The sequence below is a fragment of the Siphateles boraxobius genome, unplaced genomic scaffold (assembly GCF_051911475.1).
Source record: "Siphateles boraxobius isolate OS27281-9 unplaced genomic scaffold, OSU_SipBor_1 65, whole genome shotgun sequence".
Classification (NCBI taxonomy): Eukaryota; Metazoa; Chordata; class Actinopteri; order Cypriniformes; family Leuciscidae; genus Siphateles; species Siphateles boraxobius.
Genome location: NW_027509192.1, coordinates 19,945,409 through 19,972,500, shown reverse-complemented (window position 1 = coordinate 19,972,500; position 27,092 = coordinate 19,945,409). Strand labels below are relative to the sequence as shown.

Sequence of the window (27,092 nt, the reverse complement as noted above, 5' to 3'; positions counted from 1 at the left end):
GTGTAATATATGTGTAATGTATATTTGTGTATATATATATATATATATATATATATATATATATATATACAGGTCCTTCTCAAAAAATTAGCATATTGTGATAAAGTTAATTATTTTCCATAATGTAATGATAAAAATTAAACTTTCATATATTTTAGATTCATTGCACACCAACTGAAATATTTCAGGTCTTTTATTGTTTTAATACTGATGATTTTGGCATACAGCTCATGAAAACCCAAAATTCCTGTCTCAAAAAATTAGCATATCATGAAAAGGTTCTCTAAACAAGCTATTAACCTAATCATCTGAATCAACTAATTAACTCTAAACACCTGCAAAAGATTCCTGAGGCTTTTAAAAACTCCCAGCCTGTTTCATTACTCAAAACCGCAATCATGGGTAAGACTGCCGACCTGACTGCTGTCCAGAAGGCCATCATTGACACCCTCAAGCAAGAGGGTAAGACAGAAAGAAATTTCTGAACAAATAGGCTGTTCCCAGAGTGCTGTATCAAGGCACCTCAGTGGGAAGTCTGTGGGAAGGTAAAAGTGTGGCAAAAAATGCTGCACAACGAGAAGAGGTGACCGGACCCTGAGGAAGATTGTGGAGAAGGACCGATTCCAGACCTTGGGGGACCTGCGGAAGCAGTGGACTGAGTCTGGAGTAGAAACATCCAGAGCCACCGTGCACAGGCGTGTGCAGAAAATCGGCTACAGGTGCCGCATTCCCCGGGTCCAGCCACTTTTGAACCAGAAACAGCGGCAGAAGCGCCTGACCTGGGCTACAGAGAAGCAGCACTGGACTGTTGCTCAGTTTTGCATGTCATTCGGAAATCAAGGTGCCAGAGTCTGGAGGAAGACTGGGGAGAAGGAAATGCCAAAATGCCTGAAGTTCAGTGTCAAGTACCCACAGTCAGTGATGGTCTGGGGTGCCATGTCAGCCGCTGGTGTTAGTGCAGTGTGTTTTATCAAGGGCAGGGCCAATGCAGCTAGCTATCAGAAGATTTTGGAGCACTTCATGCTTCCATCTGCTGAAAAGCTTTATGGAGATGAAGATTTAATTTTTCAGCATGACCTGGCACCTGCTCACAGTGCCAAAACCACAGGTAAATGGTTTACTGACCATGGTATTACTGTGCTCAATTGGCCTGCCAACTCTCCTGACCTGAACCCCATAGAGAATCTGTGGGATATTGTGAAGAGAAAGTTGAGAGGCAAGACCCAACACTCTGGATGAGCTTAAGGCCGCTATCGAAGCATCCTGGGCCTCCATAACACCTCAGCAGTGCCACAGGCTGATTGCCTCCATGCCACGCCGCATTGAAGCAGTCATTTCTGCAAAAGGATTCCCGACCAAGTATTGACTATTGTGTGCATAACTGAACATAATTATTTGAAGTTTGACTTTTTTTTTGTATTAAAAACACTTCTTTTATTGGTCGGATGAAATTTGCTAATTTTTTGAGACAGGAATTTTGGGTTTTCATGAGCTGTATGCCAAAATCATCAGTATTAAAACAATAAAAGACCTGAAATATTTCAGTTGGTGTGCAATGAATCTAAAATATATGAAAGTTTAATTTTTATCATTACATTATGGAAAATAATGAACTTTATCACAATATGCTAATTTTTTGAGAAGGACCTGTATATATATATATATATATTATATATATATATATATATAGATATATACATATGCAGTATATGTATATATATTGACAGAGTTATTAAAAAGAATCCAGATGAGTGTGGTGATTAATGAGAATTCAAGTGAGTGCTGTTTACAACACTGGCTGATGAATATTAATGATGCAAAGAGCATTGCATGCTGAGCTTGCATGTAGACTGATCGATGTCTTTTCTTTTTCTTTTTCTGTCATTTAGAGCACAGGTGTGTGGAGTCAGCCAAAATCCGCAACAAGTACCCAGACAGAGTTCCTGTGAGTATAAATGTGAAAAGTTATATTTAAACGCAGTTAAATAATTTAAACAAGGGTATAGCCTTCTTTATTTTATAATTTTTAATGATAAGTCATAGTAACTAAGCTTATCACTGATTTGCAACAGCACACCCTTTCAAATCTAGACAACGACAGCATTTCCACACCAAATGTGAACATTCACCGCAAACAAGATTTAGATTTTTTTGTTCTTTGTCCTGCAATGAAAGATACATATATCAGAGCATTTCATGTTGCTAATGCACTGAAAACTGTTTTTCTAAACAGCATTAAACACCAAAATTTCTTTAATTGGCATTAAGGATGGATGTGAAGTGGCCCAAACCAGACATATTGAGCACAAGACCAAAGAAATTAATGTTTTTTGCAGTTTGCGACTGCAAAGTTCAGTAGAACTGTAGTTCAGGCTTTTGAACTACAGAATAGTGAGATATTTTCATAAAATGTTCTGCAAACATTCACATGTTTGGGTTCAACAATTCATCTACTGATGCTTGTAGTAAAGTATATATGATTATAAAAGACACTGGACAGTCTCACAAAGAAAACAGATTCTGTTTTTCTCAAAATGGATCAAAATTCATTTTTGGAAAACCGTGAAGTTTGAATGAACACTGGATATTTTAGTAGTGACTTTTATTAAATTCAACTATACAAAAAAAATGACTGTGTTTCCTCTGTACATTTATTGCTAAAATTTGTGTTGAACTTGACAGACCATCTGTTGGAGTGAATTTGCTCTTGGTGTTTGTTTATTCTGTCATGCCAGTAAAGCAACTTTATATGGTCATAACCTCAGGGCTTTATATTTAAAACATAATTGGCTGTAATTGCTCTTTCTTCTGTTTATCAGGTTATTGTAGAGAAAGTATCTGGTTCACAGATTGTGGACATTGACAAGCGGAAGTATCTGGTCCCGTCTGACATTACAGTGGCCCAGTTCATGTGGATCATCAGAAAGCGGATCCAACTGCCTTCTGAAAAAGCCATATTTCTTTTTGTCGACAAAACTGTCCCTCAGTCCAGGTAAAAGCATGCTTTATTTATTACAGTGATTCTACTAATTACAGTCTCTATAAAAAGTTTTCACTCCCTGGACAATGCACACAGTTTGTAATTTTACAGCAAGTCACCTTTATTTATATAGCGCTTTTTAGAATACAGATTGTATCAAAGCAGCTGCACAGTGATAACATGAAAATAAAAACAACAAAGTTTGTTTCTAGAAGAAAATTGCATCATCGTCCATCTTAAGTAAGGCAGATCAATAATATTGTTGAATATTAAATGTCCCTAACCAAGCAAGCCAAAAGCCAAGGCAACAGTGGCAAGGAACCAGTTCTCCTCTGGCCAACGAACGAACAGTGTATGATTATGATTCAGGCAGCATTATAGGTCAGAAGTCAGATTGGATCAGAACATTCACAATATGTATCCAGTTCATCTGGTTGGAAGTAGGAGTCACAACGGTATGGAGACGAGTTTGTTGAGGATCAGTGCCTATGGCTGTAGTGTCGATGAGGCCTTCACAGGGCTGATGAGTCTGGCACAAGCGGTCCGCACAAGCCCTGAAAAGTGAAGCCAAAGCGTCTCGATCGCCCCCCGGTGACAGGTCCTAGTATAGCTCATAAACCCAGCCTCCCCATGTTATTCAATGGGACGTGAGACCAACTAAACAATTAAATTACACTTCACATGTCTTTTTTCCAAAGATAGTTTCTGTCATTTACTGTAGTTTTCATCAGGCTGATGTAATTTCAAGTGTTTCTTTTTAAAATAAGTTTGTTTTAAGTTAGTTATTTGAGGCTATAAAAACGGCGCTGTGGCGTACATGATTGACAGCTGTGATTGACAGGTTCTCTGAGCAAAGTAATCACTGAAGCAACAACAGACTTTTTTTCGGGATCTTTAGAGGACTGAGGAGATTGGAGCTTTAAATTGAATATATAAATTTCTATAATTAATTATTTCACACCGACATAATGGTTTGTTCTACAGCAGAGGCGCGTGCTTACGCTTGATTCAGCGAGAGTGAGGGCGGGACCAGAGGGGGACGTTGATTTCTCGGCTTTAGCTTCCTGCTCACTACTGCGCATGTCTGGTCCCGAAATCGCAACTGTGCAGACTCAAGTCCCAAGCTGTCAGCGCCATATCGGGACAATGGTGGCTTCACTTCTCGCCAATGGAAGAGAACAAAGGGGCGTCGTCCATCTTTTTTACAGTCTATGGTCTGGCACTTCAGGGATGCGTTGTGGTCGTGTCCAGGCGCAGGTCCTCCATCTGATCTGAATACGGACCGGATCCGCCTGACTTCAGTAAACCTTGGAATAAACAGAAAGACTAACATTAGCGTAGATGCCATTCTTCTAATGATGTAACGAGTACATCGTGTGTTATAGGAAGTGTTCCCGGTTTAGCTGACCTAATCTATGCAGCCTAATAATCATTTAACTGATTTGAATAATAGAAATGTATAATGTTCTATGTGTATGCTAGGTTAAAGAGATGCGTTTTTAGTCTAGATTTAAACTGACAGACTGTGTCTGCTTCCCGGACATTGTTAGGCAGATTGTTCCAGAGTTTTGATGCTATATAGGAAAAGGATCTACCGCCAGCAGTCGATTTAGATATTCTAGGAATTATCAACTGGCCTGAATTTTGAGATCGCAGTAGACGTGAAGGACTATAATGCGTTAAGATTGATTAACTGGACTTTTTTTGGCTTTTAGCCACCAAAACAAAAGTAAACGATTGAAAGTGAAAACAGATGTGTCTATTGTTAGTGATCTAAAAGAATAAAAATCAATGTATTCATTAATATAGCGCACCTAAATCATCACTGGTGCAGGTTGTTGGTTTTAAAGGTTGCATGAATAGGAAGCAGATGACACAGGAACTCACACTTTCAAGATACAAATGGCCTCGGCCGCTCTTATGCTAAAAATAACGTAGACAATGGCAGAACTCACATGAACAAAAGAAAAAAAAGGACTCTAAGCAATGCCACCAGATTTTCAAACCATTGAATATCCTTTAAAATACAGTCATATCAATAATTAAGAAATGGAAAAGCACTAAAACAAGTTTTTCCTCAAAAACTGAGTGACCATTCAAGAAGGAAACCTGAGAGAGGCCAGCGAGAGACCACTGACATGAGAATAGGCTGACTGTGCAGTTGCTGGTGTTTAACTAGTCAGAGCTCAGCTAAGAGTAGCCAAATATCAAATGGCATCTCAAATTTTATAGTATCCCAGAAAATATGTGGGAAAAGCCTGAAGCCAACTAGAAGGTTCTATGATTAGACGAGACCAAAATAACACCTGTTAAGCAATCAGGCTAAAAGCATGATGTTGTTGTCACGTCTCACTGCAACAGGTCCTTGAAGGCTTGAGAGTGTAAAATACAGAGAAAACCTGATGCAAGAGTCTGCAAGACACCTACATTTAGTTGGCTCTTCTCTTTTTTTACAACATTTGTGGTGAGTGTTTCAAAAATATTTCCACGTGACAAAAATGAGGCGATATGTGTGCTAAAATAATCGGTTTACTGTAACTGTGTGAAAGACCTGTTTACATGGAGCAAACCGTGCCCACAGGAACCTCTGTAGTTTATCTTAATTACAAAAGAATAATTGATTTAACAATTTAAGAAGGGGGTGAAAACTTTTTATAGGCACTACCTTACTTTCCACCCACACATCTCATGAAAAACATTCCTGAAAGTGAAGAGGATTCTTGCTAAGCAATCACAGCTACAGGAATTCAGTTTGCTGAATCATCCTCAGGAATCTGTTTCCTTGTACACAATTTAGATTAATTAAAATTTCATTCTGAACAAACAACATTCAGACTGATGGTATCCGGTTTTGCATTAAAGGGAAGGAGCCTGAGTGAAATATGTTCCAGTGACACGACAGGTCACACCCAACATCCTCCACTTAAATCCTGAATAATCTGTTTACCTTCCCCACCTGCCACTTCAAACACACTCACCTGAAATGCTTTAGCTGGAGGATACGGCTCATGTTGAGAACAAAACAGGCTACAAAAGAGGAAACAAGTTTATTTCAAACACACTCACCTGAAATGCTTTAGCTGGAGGATACGGCTCATGTTGAGAACAAAACAGGCTACAAAAGAGGAAACAAGTTTATTTAGCAAGGAATTATCTTGGATTAATCTGTTCAGAGGGATTCATTGACATTAGGGCCTCCTCCTTTTGTAATTTTCCTTGCCAGTGTGTTAAATATTATTATTATTATTTTATTTGTAGACAAAAGGGACAATACATATTAATGAACATTTTTCACAAATGTAAATATGCCAGATTATAGCCATAGGCTAATTTCCATCTGCAGACCCCTAAACAGGTAGATGTTACACATAAATACATACAGACACACTAATGCACAGGCTACATACAGAAAAGCAAGGACAGTAACAGTGATCACAACATATTAGGACAAGCCATATTACACTGACCCCTTTTACACAACCCTCCTATTACACAACCCATATCACACTAATAATTCTATCCCCTTTATTTTTATAATACACTAACTCTATTTTACATCTGATATATAAACTAATGATTACTAAACATGCTCACATATTTGTTTGTCCCTCAACCATACTTTTAAACAACTCCTAAAAATCGGAAAACTTTCCCCACAGTGCTTTCCCTCACTGACTGAGGAATACTATTCCAGGAGCTCTAAACGCCAAGTCACAGTCACCTCTCATAGTGGCTCTAGTCACTCGAGACCCGACAGTACTGATAGACTTTTGTTTAATAAAATCACTCAATGGTGGAGGCGCCAGACCACGTATAACCTTATAGATTAGACGGGCTGATTTAAATAATTTGAAATTCGCGAAATTTAAAAACTTATATTTAACTAGAATACATTCTAGAATATACATATACTAGAATATATTTTTTGTATATTATTTTGAAAATATAAACATATTTAAAATTTACATGCTTAAAATCTAAATTGAACCCTGAACATTTGAAGTCAACTTCCAACAGTGTAATGTACTTTAACTCATGACTGGTTTTGTGGTCCAGGGTCACATATTGCATAAATCGCACGGGTATATCCTTGGCAATAGCCAACAATACATTGTATGGGTCAAAATTATCGATTTTTTTTTAATGCCGAAAACCATTAGGATATTAAGTAAAGATCATGTCCCATGAAGATATTTTGTACATTTCCTTCTGTAATATATATCAAAAACGTGTTTTTGTGATAGGTTGCAGCTTTAAAGGCGATTTTCTCAATAATTAGATTTTTTTTGCACCTTCAGATTCCAGATTTTAAAATAGTTGTATCTCACCCAAATATTTTCCTATCCTAACATCAACGGAGAGCTTATTTTCAGCTTTTATATGATATATAAATCTCAATTTAAAAAAAAAAGATCCTTTTGTGGTCCAGGGTCACATGGAAAGAGGAACTTAAAGTTTGAATGACAGATTTTCAGACTATAGTGGTAACAATTCTCATATTCAGAGTTATGTTTTCCTAAATGTAATACATTCATTTGTTTGGATAAAGTGTATGTCAGGACACAATCTTCATTCTTGTTTCAGTCTGACTATGGGGCAGCTCTACGAGAAAGAAAAAGACGAGGACGGCTTTTTGTACGTGGCCTACAGTGGAGAGAACACGTTTGGATATTAAGACCCCTGCATCACCCCCGGCTGTGCAACACATCACTCCCACTTCTGTTGGACTAGCTCGATTGTTCTGTGGTTGGGAACAGGATAGACTCATCTGTGAAATAATCACATAGCAGATGTGTCTGTACTTCTATCGTCACCTGTCATATTGTGCTCTGAATGAGATTGACTCCATTAGTATTTTTCTTCTTTTGGTGATTGATGTTGCAGTATTATTACAGACGCTTAATCTTCACACTGAGAATATATAGTAACTTTTAATGTATTAATTTATCTGTATTTTCCCCCTGTAAATTATATATTTAAGATAATTGAAAGGTAAGGTAGCTGGATGACCTAACCAATAAAAACCAAAACCAAAAAGATAGTCAAGATGATTTATTGAGACAAACCCGCCACTCTTAAATAGATCATTTTCAAAATTTCAATTATTTACTGTCGTTTTAAACCTGTATGACATTCTTCTATGCCATGGGATATATTTTGGAAGGCAATGGGGTCCAAGCAACATTGGACCCAAATAACTTCTATAGTATAGATATTTTATTAAAATAAAGAAAATGTTTACTTTTTGGTTCAGCCATATAGGTTTGTAATGACATGAAGAAGGTGAATAACTGATGATGAAAGAAGTTTAATTTTTGTTTGAACCTCTCTTTATTAGTAAAAATACAAACATGGACAAAACGTATACACTTTACATTTGAGAAAAGTTCTCCCGATAATGAAAGCGTGTTGTTCTAAACCCATATTTGCAAAGTTTTCAATCTACTCTTTCTCATACTAATGCCCTTCATGACCAGGGGCGTTCATCTACAAACAAGTACTATGAAAGTGTAACGATAGCTTTTGTGTAAAAAAAAAAAAAAGATTCACTTAAATTCTTCCCCTCTGTCACAGCACATTCAAACTTGGTTGGTCACGAGACATGTTAAAGCCAATGGTGTTTGGCCTCAATGAATTGCAATGTCAGTGAATAATGATTTAAATTTCAGCTCAAATGTTCCTCACACTAAACTTCTGTATGACTTGGGATGCAGCACATTTTTGGTTTATAGCCCCTGGTCACTGCATGCTTTTGATGTATGGAAAAGAACAGCGAGAGTCACTTTTATTACATTTATTAATGTGAACCGTGCTGAAAGGACAAGCTGCGGCTTCTTTTCTTGTGATTGGTTCAGGACACTTGTATGGTGAAATGTGCGTCCGCTAATGAAAGCGCAGCAGTTCTCGCGGGCCACGGGGCCACAGTGGGAAGGCCTGCAGTCGCAGCTGTGTCCAGGCCTGCTGATACACTCCTGCAGCCTGCTTATAGTCCCAGTAGGTCCTCAAATCTTTCCCACTTCAGCAAGCAAAGAGAAGAAACAAACACGTCCATCAGACATAACAGATACACAAACAACACCTGTGCACCGTAGGGAGCCCGCATGAGATGTCAGAGGTCGACGTGCATGCATGGCAGCACATTTCTGTTTCAAACACACAATCTAAGGCTAGAAACAATCTTTACACAAGTTTGCAAACAGACAAATGGCTGACTCTGGTTTAAAAACTGTTATATGAATAATTGAATCTCAACAGTATTAAACTTTTACATGAAATACAACAAAAAGTTAAAAACAGTGATGAACAGCAGTGTTTAACTAGACGTGGCTATAAAAAAAAAAGATACTTGATGCCACACAAACTTTCGCAACAATAAACAAGCCTTGAGAGTTCATGTATTTAAAATGCAGTTAAAATGTGCCCAAATTGAAAGATATGCGCAAAGAAAAAGACCCAGTATGGGTTTTTGCCTATATTATATTTATTTAATATGATAGAGTTAAGCAATATCACAAGCAGGAGAGCTGTTTTTTTTTTTCTTGAATGTCAGCGTGATGACAGATGGGATTGATTATATTCAACATTTCAATAAACAAGAAGTTCATATTGTGTTACATTAAGACTCAATATTTACATAAAACAATATCAGTTTTTTCTATATTTTACCAAGAAATAGTTCCAAACAAAGCCACAAGAATGGAAAAGTGGAATTTTTCACTGCTGTTAACTAACCGCCACACAGAATATGGAAAATATGAAAAGCTTTGGGCATCAGCTGTTCACAACAGGCTAAAACCTGAAATGGTAACAGCACAGAAACACACAAAATAACATCTAATTGTAAAAATCAGTCACAAAATATCAATTAAATATTAATTATTGTCAAAAGGCCAGAAAATATCAAGAAATAATTTTTCTTCAATATCGTACACCCCAAGTTCCAATAGGCAGGCACAGATGTTAATGCCATCTACTGCATGCACTCACTGCACTTTGACACATTTCGGAAACACAACATGTAAAATGTGAGGTAGAAGCATTTGGGGCCTATTAATGCTGCCAGTCATCTGGAAATCCAGCCATCAGTCTCAGTAAAATCTTACTGTCGGAATAATGCCGAAATCCTTTGCAAATAAGACTGTGAAAGTGGACGCAGGATGATAGATGTATTTGCACATGGAGTGTATATATAATGTGTGTCCTGGATCTTTGTGGGTGGATTGTTCTTTGCTCTTGTGTGTCTGTCAGCGCTGTAACAAGAGCTGGACATTGGGCAGGATCACTTCAAAGATTCAAGAACCCTGAACAGAAGAACACTGTTCCCTGAGGTCAACAACGAACAAAAGTCTACTGTTCAATGATCATGTTGCTTTACAGGAATAAAACACCTATTATTACATATATAACATAAATTTACTAAAAGTATGTAATTTTACACCCTGATGCAGTAGTCTAAAACCAGAGTAATGAATCTGATTACCAAGATTTATGTCAATATGGATTTATTGAGAGGCTCTGGCTAGTTGCTGCATGGGAAAGGACTCCATATTTATCCCTATGAGACAAGAGTCTTATGTCAATATGGATTTATTGAGAGGCTCTGGCTAGTTGCTGCGTCTATAGGGGTTTGTATGTTGGTCTCATTTTTGTGAATGATGTCTTCCAATCTAAAATGTTATCATATTTTAGTTATAACTGTAGGCTAAGCATTGTTACATAAAACCACACTTTAAGTGTTAAGAAGAGGATATTATCCATAAATGGCAGGTTGGGGAAAGTCATGTTTTACAATTTATTATGATTTTAACCTAATTAATTAAGCCTAACCTCATAGTGTAACAGCGCATGGGTCATTTGTGTTCATTGAACTATTTTCTTGTTCAAAAGCTTTTGTAGACAAGACTACAAAATAGAGGAAGTCAAGTAACATTTATTTATGTAGTACTTTATATAATATAGATTGTTTCAAAGCAGCCTAATTACAGTGTTAGTGTTGTACAATTCATCAATTATAAAACAAATTCAATTTCAGCTGTAAAGTAGCTCTACAAAAGCCAATAGTGACATTATTCAGCTCAAGTCAGTTCAATGTTGATTTAATTTAGTTCATTATAGGGATAGTTCACCCAAAAATGAAAATTCTGTCAGTATTTACTCACCCTCATGTTGTTCCAACCCCGTAAGACCTTCGTTCATCTTCGGAACACGAATTAAGATATTTTTGATGAAATCTGAGAGCTGGATCACTCCTCCATAGGCTTCTTCAGGGATTGAAACTTGTTCCCCGAAAAGTTATTTAAGACATCTTTAAAATAGTCCAAGTGACTACAGTGGCTCAATCTTAAGTTTACCAAGCAATGAGTGTAAGGGTTTGAAATATTGAGAAATGCAATGGCTTACACTAATAACTATCTAACATTATTCCAAGCAATTAGTTCCATTTGCAGTGTCCATTGTAAGCTCAACTACACAGTGCAATAAATCCACTCCAGAAACGTTGTTGAAATAAAAGATGAAAATCTCCGGTTTTTATTCCTTGGTTTCCGATTTACAAAAGAAAATGTGGGCTGAATAATACAATTACTCTGATTGCTAATACAATAAAAGATTCTTAATAGAAAATAGCTATAAGTTAACAGTTAGCAGGTAAGAAAACCGTTCGCTTCCACAGCTCTCAATATCTGAGTCACATAATAAGAATCAACGTAATGTAGTCGGAGTTGGCCTTTTCTTAAAGAGGCAGTACACTGTTTTTACCAAATCTACAAGCACATGAATTATAGTATGCTTTTAACCTTTTAAGTATTATTTAACATTTTTAACCATTACGTGAACTTCTAAATGAAATTATTTACCTGTTTAACATTAATTCTTATTCACATTACTATGAATTATACTTTGGCCTCTACATACCCGGACCCTAATTGCCTTCTATCCTAGAAGCAATTACAACTTTAAATGTCTTTCTTTTGAGTAAAACTCAATAACAGTCCTTCTCATACTTCTTTCTGAAGTAAGCAGAGTTTAGTTATTGGCCTCTCAAGTTCATTCGTCTTTGTCTTGACTCGAACCTTACGGACCACTCCATGCTCGTCCTCCATAGCCTTAACGATTCTTCCCATCAGACATGATCCCCTGGGGGCTGATTCGTCAACAACCAAGACTACATCTCCCGGGATGAAGTTCCGTGATGGATGGTTCCATTTCTGCCTCTTCTGGAGTTGAGGCAGATATTCCTTGGTCCAACGCTTCCTGAATAGATCGCTCATATACTGGACTTGCCTCCATCTTTTACGCGCATAAGTATCATCCTTATGGAAGAGTCCTGGTGGTAAGTTGGGGTTAGTCTTGAGCAGGAGTAAGTGCTGTGGGGTAAGAGCTTCCAAATCATTAATATCATTGGAAGGCATGGTAATAGGCCTACTGTTCAGAATGGCTTCACATTCACAGAAGAACATCTGAAGACCTTCCTCATCCAAGCTTTGTTCTCTCAGCGTAGCACCCATGATTTTACTGATGGAGCGAATAATTCTCTCCCACACCCCTCCATGGTGGGATCCGGATGGTGGATTGAATAACCATCTGATATCATGTTGGAGCAAGCTGTTCTCGATTTGTGAAGTATTCCACTCCTTTATTGCCTTTTTGAGCTCGTGATCAGCTCCAACAAAGTTGGTCCCATTATCAGATCTCATCTCCTTCACCTGACCTCTTCTTGCAATGAAGCGACGCAGAGCTTGAATAAAGGAGTCTGTTTCCAATGATGTTGCCATTTCTATGTGGACCGCACGACATGCTAGGCAGGTAAATATAACCCCATATCTTTTTACAGATGATCTTCCACGTTTAATGTGGAATGGTCCAAATAGATCCACTCCAGTTCTGGTGAAGGGTGGTTCATCTGGTATAACTCTGTTTCTTGGTAAGTTCGCCATCATTTGTGTGCCTGATGTCCCATGTTGCCTTCGACAGATAGTACAGCGTGACAGCATTCTTCTGATTGACGAAAAAGAATCAATAATCCAGTACCTTTGACTAGGGATGGGACGGTATGAAAATTTCATATCACGATTATAGTGACCGAAATTATCGTGATTATCAATATTATCACTGTTTTGTTAAAACAAGATGAAAGTGTAAAAATAACTGATGCTCACACTGAAAACATTTCAACAAGTTTATATTTGAGAATCAACAAATAAATCTATGCACTTTTTAAAGTAAGATCCTTCCTTATGCCTGTCGTCAATAGCAACATATAACAGCGAACATCCATGTATCACAACAGACGCGCTCTCTCATTTCATTCAAATACAACTTGTCATCTTGCGTCTCCGTTTTTAATTGTATTGAAAATGAAATCAGAGTTGATTTATTGTTTACAGAATTTAATAATATTGTTGTGATCATCTTGTCTGGACGAGTTTTGTACTCTGTACAAAATGGATTTAACAGGTAAGAATAGAGACATCTATTCTCTATTCAATATGTCCCCGTAATTATGTGGTTAAAAAAAATCTGTGTTATAAGTATACAATGAATATACATTATTATCTCTTAAATGTCATTCTTAATAGTCTTGTTTGAACTTGTTTGTTCGTCTTTGGCTCAAAGCCACTTGCTGCGAACCTTTCTTCAAGTTTATTTCAAGTGAGTGAGATAAAATATTTCAAATCAAAACAACATTATATGCCCAATTATTTCCTAGACGTAGTTTTAGTATTGAGATCAAAGTTAACTTGCCTTGCGTTTGCTACAACAGTGTGTGATGGTCACACAGGACGACTCGGCAGATTTGAAGTGTTTACCCCTATCACAGCGACTTTTTTTGTGCATGTTCTGCAGACAGAGTGACCGTCCTCGATTGAGTTTCCCTCAGGATTTTTGTAAATGCCAAAATATGACCACACCTCAGATTTGGTGCTCTTAAAAGGCTGAAAAATCTCCCGAACACGGTCACCACCTTCCGCCATTCCTTCTCGGATAAAAAAAAACAACAACATTGCGCGCCTGCGTCAGACTGTTGCTGGCTGGACAGGATTTATAGAGAGTTATTAAAATCGCGATAATCAAACACGGTTTTAATGATAATTGAAATTTAAACGATATTACTAACCGTCAGTATATTTTATCGTGGTTTATAGTGAAACCGGTAATCGTCCCATTCCTACCTTTGACGTACATGAGACAACATATGATTACGTCCACTGTGTCCCAGCCGCTCATGTGAATCCTGGAGAATCAGATCAGCCACACGATGATTCTTAGGCAGGATAATCGGGTGCTTGGCTTCGGCTGGCATGGATGCTCGACTGAGCCTCCCTCCAACAAGAAGGATTCCCTCTTCAAGTTGTGGATTCAGTCTGAAGATTCGACTACTCTTCTTGATAGAGTCCTTTCTCCGAAGAGCAGTGATCTCTTCATGGAACATTCTTTGCTGACAATGGCTGATGATGTCCATCTCGGCTTGTCGCAGATTCTCCACGGTCGGGTAAGTCTGTTTGAGATTATTTTTGTAGCTCAACATCTACCTGTTCACACGTTGTTGATCACTGTACAATCCATTCATTTCTTTTCTCTTCCTTGACAGATTTATCAGGGTTCCCTTGAGCCTTCTTGAGGTGTATCCATGAAGAATAGTATTGAATTAGTTGTTGCATTGCATCAGTGCTTTCTTCTGCTGTTATAGCGTTGACGAGTATGCCTTTCTTGACCTCAGGATCTTCAGCCGTGAGCTCTTCTAGGTGATCGTGCTTGTCTGGCCATTCCTTTTCAGGTTTACTGAGGAAGACAGGCCCTGCAATCCAAACTTCGTTCTTCATGAAGACACTCACCTTTTGTCCCCTAGAGGCGTAATCAGCAGGATTCAACTGAGTGTTGACGTAGCTCCATTGCTGCACTTTTGATGCTTGCAAGATTATGGCAATCTTGTTCGCCACAAATGTCTTAAATCTGATGTGCTCATTTCCTAAGTACTTAAGTACGGCAGTACTGTCCGTCCAAAACCTGGAATCTGACAGTGGCAACTGCAGTTCTTTCTTCAGCATGACATCCACTTTCACAGCTAAGGCAGCCGCCGCCAGCTCCATCCGCGGGATAGTTGGTGGTTTGAGGGGGGCAACCCTTGCCTTTCCCAAAACAAATGAGCAGAGTATTTTATTGCTACTGTTCTTCTGGACTAACTAAGTAACAGTACCATAGCCTGTTTCGCACGCGTCACAAAAGTGATGCAGCTGAGCTTGCACTGTTTTCCCAAAATCAGGTGACTTAAATCACTGATCCACTCCAAAGTCAGTGAGCTGTTGAAGTTCTTCAGTCCACGCTGTCCATTGTTGTGCGAAGTGTTCTGGCACAGTGTCATCCCAGCCTGATCTCAGTCTACACAATTCTTGCAAGATGTTTCTAGCAGGCAGTATAACTGGCGACAACATTCCCAGTGGGTCGTAAACTGAACTCATTGTAGACAGGATACCTCTCCTGGTGAGAGGCTTCTGCTCTATGTGCATGGAACATGGAACTTGAACTGATCTGACCGAATACACCAATGTACTCCTAAAGCTCTCTTGATGGCGAGTGAATCCTGGTCAAGATCGAAATCTTTGACTTCTTTTGCCCGGTCCTCAAGTGGATTGCTTAACAACACATTTCGATTGTTCGTCGTCCATTTTGTCAATCTAAAACCTCCTGTTTGACAGATGGCCTTCAAGTCTTGGAATAGTCTGACTGCTTCTTGTTCAGTAGCAACTGATCTCAAACAATCGTCTACATAGAAGTTATTTAAGACTGTATCCACTACTGCTGCATCAAACATGTTTTTGTTGTCCTCAGCACACCTTCTCAATGCATAACTCGCGCAACTTGGTGAGGAGGTGGCTCCAATTAAGTGTACCTCCATTCTGTACTCTTGCAACTCTTTTGAGGTGTCGCCACCTCGGTCCGGCCACGGTGTCGGTGTCGGTCCGGCCACCACAAAAACCTGAGGAGATCAGCATCTTCTGGTGGGACTTTGACCTGGTGGAACATCGATTCCACATCCGCCATGACTGCGATTCGCTCTTGACGGAATCTAGTCAAGACACCAACCAAACTGCTTGTCATGTCAGGCCTTTGCAGTAATTGTTCATTGAGTGTGGTTCCTTGATATGAAGCGCCACAGTCGAATACCACTCGCATTTTATGCTTCTTAGGGTGGTAGACACCGTGATGCGGAATAAACCACACCTTTCCATCACTCCTTTTTAGTTCTTCATCTGGGACCTTTACAGCGTAGCCCTCCTTTATCACCTCATTCATGACGCTAACATAGTCCTCTTTGAACGTCTGATTTCTCTGAAACTTCTTTTTCATGTTCAGCGCTCGTTGCTCTGTCATTGCCCTGTTGTTGGGCATTTTCACATCTTTGTTCTTCAACGGCAGACCAACTGAGTAGTGGCCGTTGACCAGCTTTGCCGATTTTGAGACTCTGTCCATAAACAGTTGGTCTTCTTTAGACATTTCTAACTGCTCTCCTTAGCAATTCAAGTATGATTTTCCTGAGAATGCTCGAGTCCATAAGTCTTCGAGTCGAGCCACTGAGATCCGATTCATCTGGATCTGCGGGTATCCATTCTTTGTCCAGCTTCTGATGTTCTCACGCAGCGGTCCGTTTACTGTCCATCCCAAAGCTGTGCGTACTGCATACGGTCCATCCTTGACACTGCGGATTACCTCTTCTGGCTCCAAAGCCTTTGCCACATCAGTCCCAATCAGAAGGCCGATGTCCGCGTTGATCGATGAAATTCGTACACCTTGTAGATGTGGCCACCTATCCACAACTTCTTGGGTTGGAATGTTCTCTTTACTTGCGGGGATAACCTTTTGTGAGAAAACACCTGTAAGCTCGATAAAGTGGTCACCTTCTAGGCTACTCCCTTCTAGGTCTGATACGGCTTTGCATGATACTGTTTTTTGATCTCCCATAGTAGTGAGTAGGATGTTAACATTTTTTCCTTGCAGATGAAGGTCGTTCGCCAGCTTGTTAGTACAGAAGGAAGCGTTACTCCCTGGATCCATGAATGCATAACAAGTCAGTACCTTGTTGCCTTTCTTTGCCTTTACTTTCACAGGAACAATGGCGAGAACACTACCTGTACCCCCGACCCCTGTCTGAGAGCATGCTTCTTCTGCATCCACAAATCCACTGACAACGATTTGCTCTTCCTTTGGACACTCCTCCTTTTGCTCCTCTTTTGAAGGCTCTTCCTTTGATAAATCTTTAAATTTCTGCTTTATGTGTAAGAGTGTAGGGTGTGTAGCTGAACATATCTGACAGCTCTTCTTTTCTTCACAGGCATTACTCATGTGATCTCCTATCAAACAACTGAAACAAAGTCCTATGCTCTTAAGATATTCAAGCTTTTCTTTGTGCAACTTTCTTTGGAGTTTCTTGCACTGTTCCATGGTATGATCTCCCTGACAGAAGATACAAAGTTTCTTGAAGGCTTTGTCCATACTTGTTCCCTTCTCATGAGCTTTCTTGTTTCCAGCACCAGCAGCATCTTTCTCAAGTTTCTGTTCTTTTACTTCAGTGGCTAGCGTTGTGATGTTTTTTTTCCACTTGACCTTTCAGTCTGGCGCTTTGTTTGTCCTGAGATTTCCCAAAACACAGGGTGTGTTGCCATTTCAGCCTGAGTGGTGACAAATGACACTACATCTTTGAACTTTATCCACCGATCTTGTTTTTTCTGAATGTCTATGGCGACACTCCTGAATTTCTCTCTCAGCCTGTATGGGAGCTTTGAGATAATCGTGCGCATGTTAGCGGCATTTTCCATCTCTTCTAAGTACTCCAGATCCGACATTGCATTATTGCAGTTTGTCATAAAGAGGGCGTATGATTCAAGTGCCTTGTTGTCATCTGATTCAATGGCAGGCCAGTTTAAAGCTTTATCAAGGTATGCCATAGATATCTTAGATTTATCACCAAAGCGTTCCTTTAGCAGTTTCTTGGCTTCAGGGTAACCCTGATCTGGATCCATATGAAAACAGCTACGCACTAAGTCATTAGGCTGCCCATTTGTGTGCTGTTCTAGATAGTGAAGCCGATCTTTGCTATTTTCAGTCTTGCTTTCTATGCGGTGCTCAAAAGCTCTCATGAAGAGACGATATTCTAATGGATCTCCCTTGAAAACTGGAATGTTCGGTGATGGCAATGTAGATAGCCTTTGCTACTTTCGTTTTGCCGTTGCATGACGGTAACCAAATTATCTGAAGTGACGGGAGCTCGCATCACATCTGCGCCTCTTTCACTAGTGTGGTTATGCAAAGTTACACAGCTAGATACGCTTCTCTTACTGTGGCTGACATCACATTTCCTTGACGCAGACGACAATATTTCCACCTTATTGCTTTTGGTTCTACTTGACACATCTGAACTTTCATATTGTCTTAACACGGCTAATCGTGCATCGGTTTCAGCGAGCCCTGCTTGCAGCTCCAACTCTTCTTTTTCAACCTTGAGCTGTAGTTCTTGCTCCTCTAAAGTCTGTCTTTTTCTCAATGTAGCTGACTTGGCTAACAGAGCAGCTCTCTCCAATTCAACCTTTAAGCACTCAGCACGAGCAGACGATGTTGCAGAAGTAACAGAAACAGATTTTCTAGACTTACTGGATGTGACTGACACACTATCTTCAGGATGTATCTGATCACTAACCTTGTTAGCCTCTTCTCTGCGTAGTATTGCATTCTGTATCCATGCATTCACTTCTTGCACATATTCTCTGTGGTCATTATTTCTTGGCTCAAACCAATCCGTTTGATCTGTGTTCAAATTCTCTACGCGTTCAAGCTGGCAGAATATGTCCTTGACGTCAGCACTTATTTTACTGAATTCCTTTATCAGTGTTTCATACTTGACCAACAATTCCTTTGCTATGATTTCCACATTTGCGTCATCATCCATTAAAGCATACAATTCGTTCTTTTTCACAGTAAGTTGTCCTAGTATAGCTCTTCTGGAACTCATTTTTGTCTGCAGACTATATTCCAATGCTTTAAGTGTCAGTTTAACCACTCGCTTTTCTTCAGTTAAGCTTACCATGGCTTCTGTTCCTGCCTCCATCGTGATTGCTTTTATAATCAGTCCGTTTTTTACAGATTTCACTTGCAACAGTCACGCAACAACAACGACGAACTCATTGAGGCCTTAGCGATCCATTTAGTACTCACCAGCCTCGAGCACAGAGCGTCATCAGTCTAGTTGAGAACGTCAGTCCCTCGTTGAACTTGTTTCATTCATGTTCCACTTTTCACAAACCTCTCCAAAGGCTCGTAGTCCTCTGTCAAGCCGGTTTTCTTACTAATGTAAAGGTTTGAAATATTGAGAAATGCAATGGCTTACACTAATAACTATCTAACATTATTCCAAGCAATTAGTTCCATTTGCAGTGTCCATTGTAAGCTCAGCTACACAGTTCAATAAATCCACTTCAGAAACGTTGTTGAAATAAAAGATGAAAATCTCCGGTTTTTATTCCTTGGTTTCCGATTTACAAAAGAAAATGTGGGCTGAATAATACAATTACTCTGATTGCTAACACAATAAAAGATTCTTAATAGAAAATAGCTATAAGTTAACAGTTAGCAGGTAAGAAAACCGTTCGCTTCCACAGCTCTCAATATCTGAGTCACATAATAAGAATCAACGTAATGTAGTCGGAGTTGGCCTGTTCTTAAAGAGGCAGTACACTGTTTTTACCAAATCTACAAGAACATGAATTATAGTATGCTTTTAACCTTTTAAGTATTATGTAACATTTTTAACCATTACGTGAACTTCTAAATGAAATTATTTACCTGTTTAACATTAATTCTTATTCACATTACTATGAATTATACTTTGGCCTCTACAATGAGAATACTTTTTGTGCGCAAAAACAAGCAAAAATAACGACTTTATTTCAACTATTCATTTCCTTTTCTGTGGGCCTCGAGTCAGTTCACTGGTGTAATAGCGCAATTCTTCTGTTGTTATACGTCACACGCATCACACACATGACTAGCGTCGGCCAATAGTGAGCCTATGTGTGACGTAGCTCTATGCAATCACACTACGTTAACTGACTAGAGGCCAACAGAATATCAATCCACAATCTGACATCTGACCTGTAATGCTGCCTGAATCATAATCATACACTGTTCGTTTGTTGGCCAGAGGAGAACTGGCCCCCGACGAAGTTTTTACTCCATTTGGGTTCTGTAAAGTCCGGCTGGATCGGCCCAAAGACGGTTTTCCGATCAGCGGGTGAAGGTCTCTGCACGTTACCGTCTTTCCACGTGACAAAGTAATTTGATTAAATGAAATACATTTTCTGATATGTATAACTCGTTATTTCATCTGACTCCATAAATGAAAAAGGTTTTTAATGATATCTGTGCAACAAGTGTGTGCGAATGTTTGACTATTCTTTTTAACTCTTTACTGAAAATAATATCTGAGTCGATTAGAATAAAATCAGATGTTTACAATTAATTATGTCAAGTAAATGTATCACACCAATTGCATAATCAGATAATAGATACAAACATCAAATGCTCCAGAAGAGAGACGATGCAATATCTTGACATTATAAGATACATGATGCGAAGTGTTTTGGTGCACTTCGCATCACAGGCTAATCTGGTTACAGAAAACGCGCCGAGTTGCGTTTCATTATATAGACAGACCTCATTTAATGTGTAAACATGAGTTCACAGTGGGAACTCACATTAATTACCGTCCCAGACTTACTGGGGGCAGAAGTTGATTTACATGGAACCATTTGCTAACAGTGGGAATTTGGTTGAGTTTACATTATCTAAGAGCAGGAAACCATTTGCCTGGAAGACACACCTCTTATGTGTGTGAATTATCTCTGAACTCTTAAATACCTTATTAGCTTCTGGTTTACTTCTTTGAGAATGAGATCTTTGTACCAGTCGCACTGAGGGGGGGGGGGGGGGGGGGGGGGGGTCAAGGGAAAATATATAGATTAAGATTGCTAGGTGAGACTTGCGTCTCGAATGATGCACTTGAGGAATTCAAAAGTTAACTTGCTTTGTTTTCTCAGAGAGCTGCGCTATCTTCCAGTTCTTCCAGTTTTTCCAGTCTTAAAGTTCCTTGCCACTGTCGACCTTGCTTAGTTGGGGACACTACATATTCAGCAATATTATTGATTTGACTGCACTGACACTATTGGATGAGACCTGAGAACTGAGCTGGACAATGACATCACTGTTTTCTTTAGATCTGCATTATAGATTAATTGAACTTGTTTCGTATTTGATCTTCACACAGTTGTATAGACCTTCACACAGTTAACTGACTTCAGCTGAACAATGACATTGTCTTTTTAGAGGTGTTTACAGCAGAATTGAACTCTGTTTGCATCACTGAATCATTATTTTCCTGTTATCTCTGTAAAGCTGCTTTGAAACAATCTGTATTGTATAAAACGCAATGTAAATAAAAGTGAATTGACTTTAGAGTAGGGGTGTAACAATATCGTGTCACAATATATCGTTTATACAAAACTGCAACAATATGAATTGTGGATAGTTCACCCAAGAAAAAAAATACTGAGAAAAAAAATTTCAAAGAAAGACTTTTCGTGTCAATACTACATTAAGCTACTATAATGTTGAATATAATGTATAATAATGCTATGGGGGGATATTTGTGGGTCCTGATAATGCCAAATGCCTGATGTTACCAGTAAAAATTGTCCAACATTATTTTAAATATATCTAGTCAGTGACAGAGTGCAAGTATATTTGTCTGAAATAATTCTGTATTTTCAGCTTCAGAATCATGCATATTTTTGTTCTGGTGTCTCTATTGTCCTGTTCATTGGGTTTCCAGCATGAAGTCCAAGCCTATTCATTTACACACACAATGTAACACCAAATGTAGCATTTTAATCAACAGTACATTTTTTATTAATCTCTTACCATGTCTGTTGGAGTATCACAATAATATTGTATCATGAGTTTAGTACCGTGATATGTATCAAATCGTGACTTGAGGGTACCGTTACACCCCTACTTTAAGTATACCTATTCCTATATTAAAACACTCACCGGAGGGTCTCTGGAAGCTGAGAGACTTCAGTTGCTGCCTTCAGTTTCAGAAACGAATGAAAGAGCTCCACTTTACTGATTAAAGATCTAAACATGGAGAAATATGAAACAAAATACGCCTGGGCTCAGAGCTGGTTATTGCGGTGACTGAATGTTTTGAGATGACACTGTCAATTTACAAAGTAACATTCCTAATGCATACACATCAATATGTTATTCTAAGAATGTCAATCATTCGTTGTACTGAGATTACCTTGCTTGCAATGTTCCCAAAGCTTTCTTCGTCAGTCCCTGTTTATATCCGTTAGCAGTGACATCTAGAGGATGCTGGGACACTGCACACCAGCTGATGGCTGCAAGAATATTCATAATTCTGTTAAGTCAAGAAAGCAGCAGAAAAACCCAAATCATTAACAGATCTAGGCCTTACTATACAATATCTGCAAAGAAGAGTGAAATGACTTGTCTTAAAGGGACTTTGGTATAGGTCAGTGCTCTTTAAATTGTTTATGTTCATTATTATTGTTATGTTGTGTGCTTTGAGACATGAGGTAGTTTAACACCATCTCTCATGATGCTTTTGTTTGCTCTCTGCTGTGCGTGTTCATGGATTTTGAAGGAGGCGTGGCTTCGGAGATGCTCTGAAGGGAGGGTGGGATCTTATGCTTTCAAAGCTAGCTTGCTATTGCTAGCCTCTCTAAAAAATCCCCTACCCTACCTTTAATAGTCTTATTTTTTAAATATTCTTATGTATTCTTTTCATCCCTCTTGTGAGGTATATCCGGGTGATACAGCTTCTGGAATGTGAAAAAATTGTGGGGCTGGTCTTGGTTTCATTTTTGGGAGATGATTGGATAGAAGGAAGTTGGCCATTGCTATCTAAACGAAGGCAGATCTAGTCTCAGCCTCAGACGTTTAGCCAACGGTCCGTGGGCATGACGTCTGATGCAATTGGCACACTAATCTGGAAACACTTCAGGAGTTTCGAAATTGCAATCTGATTGGTTGAAATCTACAGGATTTCCGGGAGACGTGAGTGTTGCGTTCTTTATCGGTCCGCCTAGAAAAAAACGCCAAAACCCCTAGTGGAAGAAGAAAGCTGTTGTTTTTACAACTGTGACAATGAGCACTTACCAGGATCAACTAAACGCTGGATTTTCAAAAGTATGTGAAGTTTGCGGCTCCATTGTTGCAGTAAACTTGTACAATGTTCTTGAATGAATCATTTATTAGATGCATGTCGGTCTGTTATTGTAGGGACATCAACGTTATATTGCCATGCCCCTAATGAACTGTGATTAGTTGCGTTACATGTCAGTCAAGCGTCCTCTTGGGCGGTCCTTGGCCAAGAAAAGCTGCGATAGAGTCGAGACCTCCTGCCGTCATTCTGAAGGTCTGACTACACGAGACTAAGGCAGATCTGAATGGCAGTTTGCAGGCCGTTGTGGAGGATATTTAGTCCCGCTCTCCACTGAGACACACGTCATGAAGAAAACAGATGCCGTTTCGAGTGGGAGGTTAAGGTTTTTTATAAAAGATTATGAATGTACATGATTTTTTTTAAAATAATGACCTACGGATAAATCATTTATAATAAACACTTCAACATTCAGTAAAAAAATAAGAATGGTCCATTTTATTTATTTTTTTAAATCTTTTACTTTTGAAAATGACAGTTGTTAATAAGTGTCTAATTGGGATTACAGAAGTTGTCGGAAACATTAAACATCATCGGCTGAACATGGTACATTTTTCTAGTCACTAGTCCACTTTCACAGCTACGTTGTGTTAATAATCACACTCTTGCAAACTATAACACAAACTTTCAGGTAAAATGTTTTTTTTTATAAACACTGAAAAAGTTAATGGTGGTGAGATTGAAGACATGGGACCATGGTGCAGTTCGTTCGTTTCACTTTTTTAATCATTACAGGGGACAGAAAAGTTCCCCTAATTAAAGAATTGTATCATATACACCAAGCAAGGGCAAGATTTTTTATTTATTAATGAATTGTTTAGTTTAAAGTGATAGTTCACCCAAAAATGAAAATTAGCCCATGATTTACTCACCCTCAGTTCATCCTAGTTGTATCTGACATTCTTCTTTCAGACGAACACAATCGGAGTTATATTAAAAAATGTCCTAGCTCTTCCAAGCTTTATAATGGCAGTGAATGGCTTGATTTCTGTTTTGAAGTCCATAAAAGTGCATCCGTTCATCATAAAAGTGCTCCACACGGCTCTGGGTTAATAAAGTTAATAAAGGCCTTCTGAAGTGAAGCGATGCATTTGCACAAGAAAATTATCCATATTTAAAAATTTTTAAAAATGGCCAAATGGCAGTCTACTTACGCCTAATGTGCAAGTTATGACGTCAGAAGTAGCGTAGTGCGTCATAGCGTAGCGTAATATCAGCAGTACGTCGCATTACTCGCATAAGTTGCGCTTTAGACTTAAGTGGAATTCGTATATTCGTTTGGCCGGAAGCTAGTTAAACTTTATAAAGTTTTAAATATGAATATTTTTCTTACACAAACGCATCGCTTCGCTTCAGAAGGCCTTTATTAACCCCCTGGAGCCGTGTGAAGTTCGTTTATGATGGATGGATGCACTTTTTTGCAAGCCATCACTGCCATTATAAAGGTTGGAAGAGCCAGGACATTTTTTAATATAACTCAGATTGTGTTCGTCTGAAAGAAGAATGACATATACACCTAGGATGACTTGAGGGTGAGTAAATCATGGGGTAATCTTCACTTTTGGGTGAACTATCCCTTGAACAACACAGTCCTAAGAATGATAATGATGAATGACAGATCTGAAGGAAACGGCAGCAGCTGAAACAGACGGACCATTATGACCCTGTCTACAGGGAACGTCATTCTGCGTCAAAAGCTAAAAAGAACCATTATAATCTAGACCAGGCGCAGGCAGAAACACGCCAGCTGACCCGTCCGATGTAGACATGGTGTCACTGTAGTTGTGAAATCTGTGATTATGTACACTTAATACACTTAAGATTAATATTTGAAAATCTAACATTGTGAGACTTGTCTACACAGAGTGTGTCCATTGACACTGGCTTTATTTGCTTTTGACGTAACATGCCACTCATGATACAAGCCTGAAACTCAAAGCCTGAAATTCCAGCTGAATTAATTGTAAAAATTTGTGCAGTTACATTAAAAAAAAAGAATTAATGAATATATTTGTGTGCTCACCTGCCCCACAGGGAGATATTCGGCCCTGTGTGTGTGTGTGTTTGGACTCCGTGTGTGTGTGGTTGTGAGTAAATTCCAGACTGGCCTGCAGAAGCTCTGGAGCATGTATGGAGAAACCTGATGGCAAACCCCTCACATGAGAACATCTATAAGAGAAGATATTTTTAATTATTTTAATGGAACAATTTAAAATCATCATGAATTTAATGTTGCGATAGTCTTTCCTTCCCTGTTGTGATGTATATTCGAGTAAAACGGCCTCTAAAATGAGATAAAATGTGGGGTGGGAGTGGGACTTGATTTTGTCCCCGGGATTTGATTGGATCGTTGGAAGTTAACTAAACGAAGGCAAATCTGAATGGCAGTTTGAGGGCAGTTTCGGAGGATATTAAGTCCCGCCCTCCACCGACACACACGTCATGAAGAAAACCCTTTTGAGAGGGAGGGGAAGGTTAAAGGTACAATATGTAGTTTTCTGTCGCTAGGGGTCGCTAACCTCTTAAGAACAATAACAAAGGCGTAGATTGATGATGCAGTGAATGAGAGGAATCATGGAACTTGTCGTCATGCCGATGGATCTAATAGAAGCAGGTCGAGATTGCTAATGAGAGACAGATATCAGCGCCACACGGGTCCCGCGGATATAAAGGAATGAGGACATTTCATTCTACCGAACGACCGGCAAGTGCTGAATTACTACTCATACAGGTCAGTTTATTTGACTAATTAAAATTGTGAGATAATGCAGCGCTGTTTCAATTGGTCTACACTATTATACTAAACTGCACTACTAAACTGAGTGTGTTGAAAGTTATAATGTTCTTCTATGTGTTAGTTTGTTGGCTTTATGAGACTAACAGTAAGCTAGATCAATATTAGAATATCATACTGACATATTATAACATTTCATCATGTCGAGCTATATAACATATATATATCAATATTTTTTATATATAAAAAAAAAACATTCGCCTGCACATGTGTGCACGTTGTGTCTAATGACATGGATTCATTGATTGTAAGGACATGGATTATGTCTAATGATATTGTGTCTTGCATGGATTCAAGGTTTTATAAAAAAAAACTTATCATCAAAAGATGGAGCAAATCCGACATTTCGCGAGTTGAGGAGCGCAATGTTCCATGACACATAATAACATTCCATTTGTATTAGAAATGCACGGATGGGCTATTATTATTTCATCCACAACCGCATCACAAAACTCATCATCTGTCCGCCATCCATCCGCACCAACGTTTTTTGATCAATTTTCGAAACCGCATCTGTTGAATGTTTTAAGGTCTATTAGCGATGCGAGGCGCTGCTGCCGCGAGGCTAGAAAGCTCTTGGCTGTTCTAGAAAGGAGACTGATCCAACGCAGCAAAGATATTTAAAGGCTAAAGTCCCTAGTATATTGGCTATGTTGTATCCCCAGAATATCAGCAGTGAACTCCGTCCCCGATCGGCGCACAGGGATAAAAATAAATAAATAAATAGCCTATAACGCACATCGGCAAACCTGACCTTACCTGACTAGGCTACTGTAGCCTAAAATTTTATCATTTCGTTTTGAACTTTGTTTAAAAGTAGACATTTTAAGCTTTCTATTTATTTCTCATGTCTCTGAGGCAAGTAGGCCTAGCCTATACACCGAGTTTCGGTTCATTTAGAGGACGAGCTCCAGTTCACGTGCAAGAGATCGCACCGGCGCTTCCACGTCCTCCTGATTATGTCTGCTATATTTGCTTCTTATTTATTAATTCCAGGCAATTAGTTAATGAAACAGTGATTAAAA

General features: G+C 38.9%; 2 protein-coding genes across 5 annotated transcripts in view; one reads left to right on the top strand and one right to left on the bottom strand.

Annotated features, from left to right (window-relative positions):
* The window catches only part of gabarapl2 (GABA(A) receptor-associated protein like 2), an 8,593-nt gene extending 576 nt beyond the window's left edge, over positions 1–8,017 (top strand). The window contains exons 2-4 of the mRNA XM_077211420.1: positions 1,890–1,945; positions 2,820–2,992; positions 7,565–8,017. Coding sequence (XP_077067535.1) covers positions 1,890–1,945; positions 2,820–2,992; positions 7,565–7,655 — 320 coding nt within the window. The 3' untranslated portion in view covers positions 7,656–8,017. The remainder of the gene's footprint in view (positions 1–1,889; positions 1,946–2,819; positions 2,993–7,564) is intronic.
* Positions 2,588–27,092, bottom strand: part of adat1 (adenosine deaminase tRNA specific 1) — a 55,051-nt gene continuing 30,546 nt past the window's right edge. Inside the window, exons 7-11 of one of the 4 annotated variants that reach the window (XM_077211365.1) lie at positions 25,297–25,442; positions 22,329–22,428; positions 22,076–22,162; positions 6,047–6,095; positions 4,203–4,903 (exon numbers count right to left, since the gene is read on the bottom strand). In XM_077211365.1, the coding sequence (XP_077067480.1) occupies positions 4,781–4,903; positions 6,047–6,095; positions 22,076–22,162; positions 22,329–22,428; positions 25,297–25,442 (505 nt within the window). In that variant the 3' untranslated portion in view covers positions 4,203–4,780. Of the gene's footprint in view, positions 6,008–6,046; positions 6,096–8,292; positions 8,997–20,750; positions 20,941–22,075; positions 22,163–22,328; positions 22,429–25,296; positions 25,443–27,092 lie in introns of those variants that run through there. The other 3 variants (XM_077211367.1, XM_077211366.1, XM_077211368.1) reach the window with 3 other exon arrangements.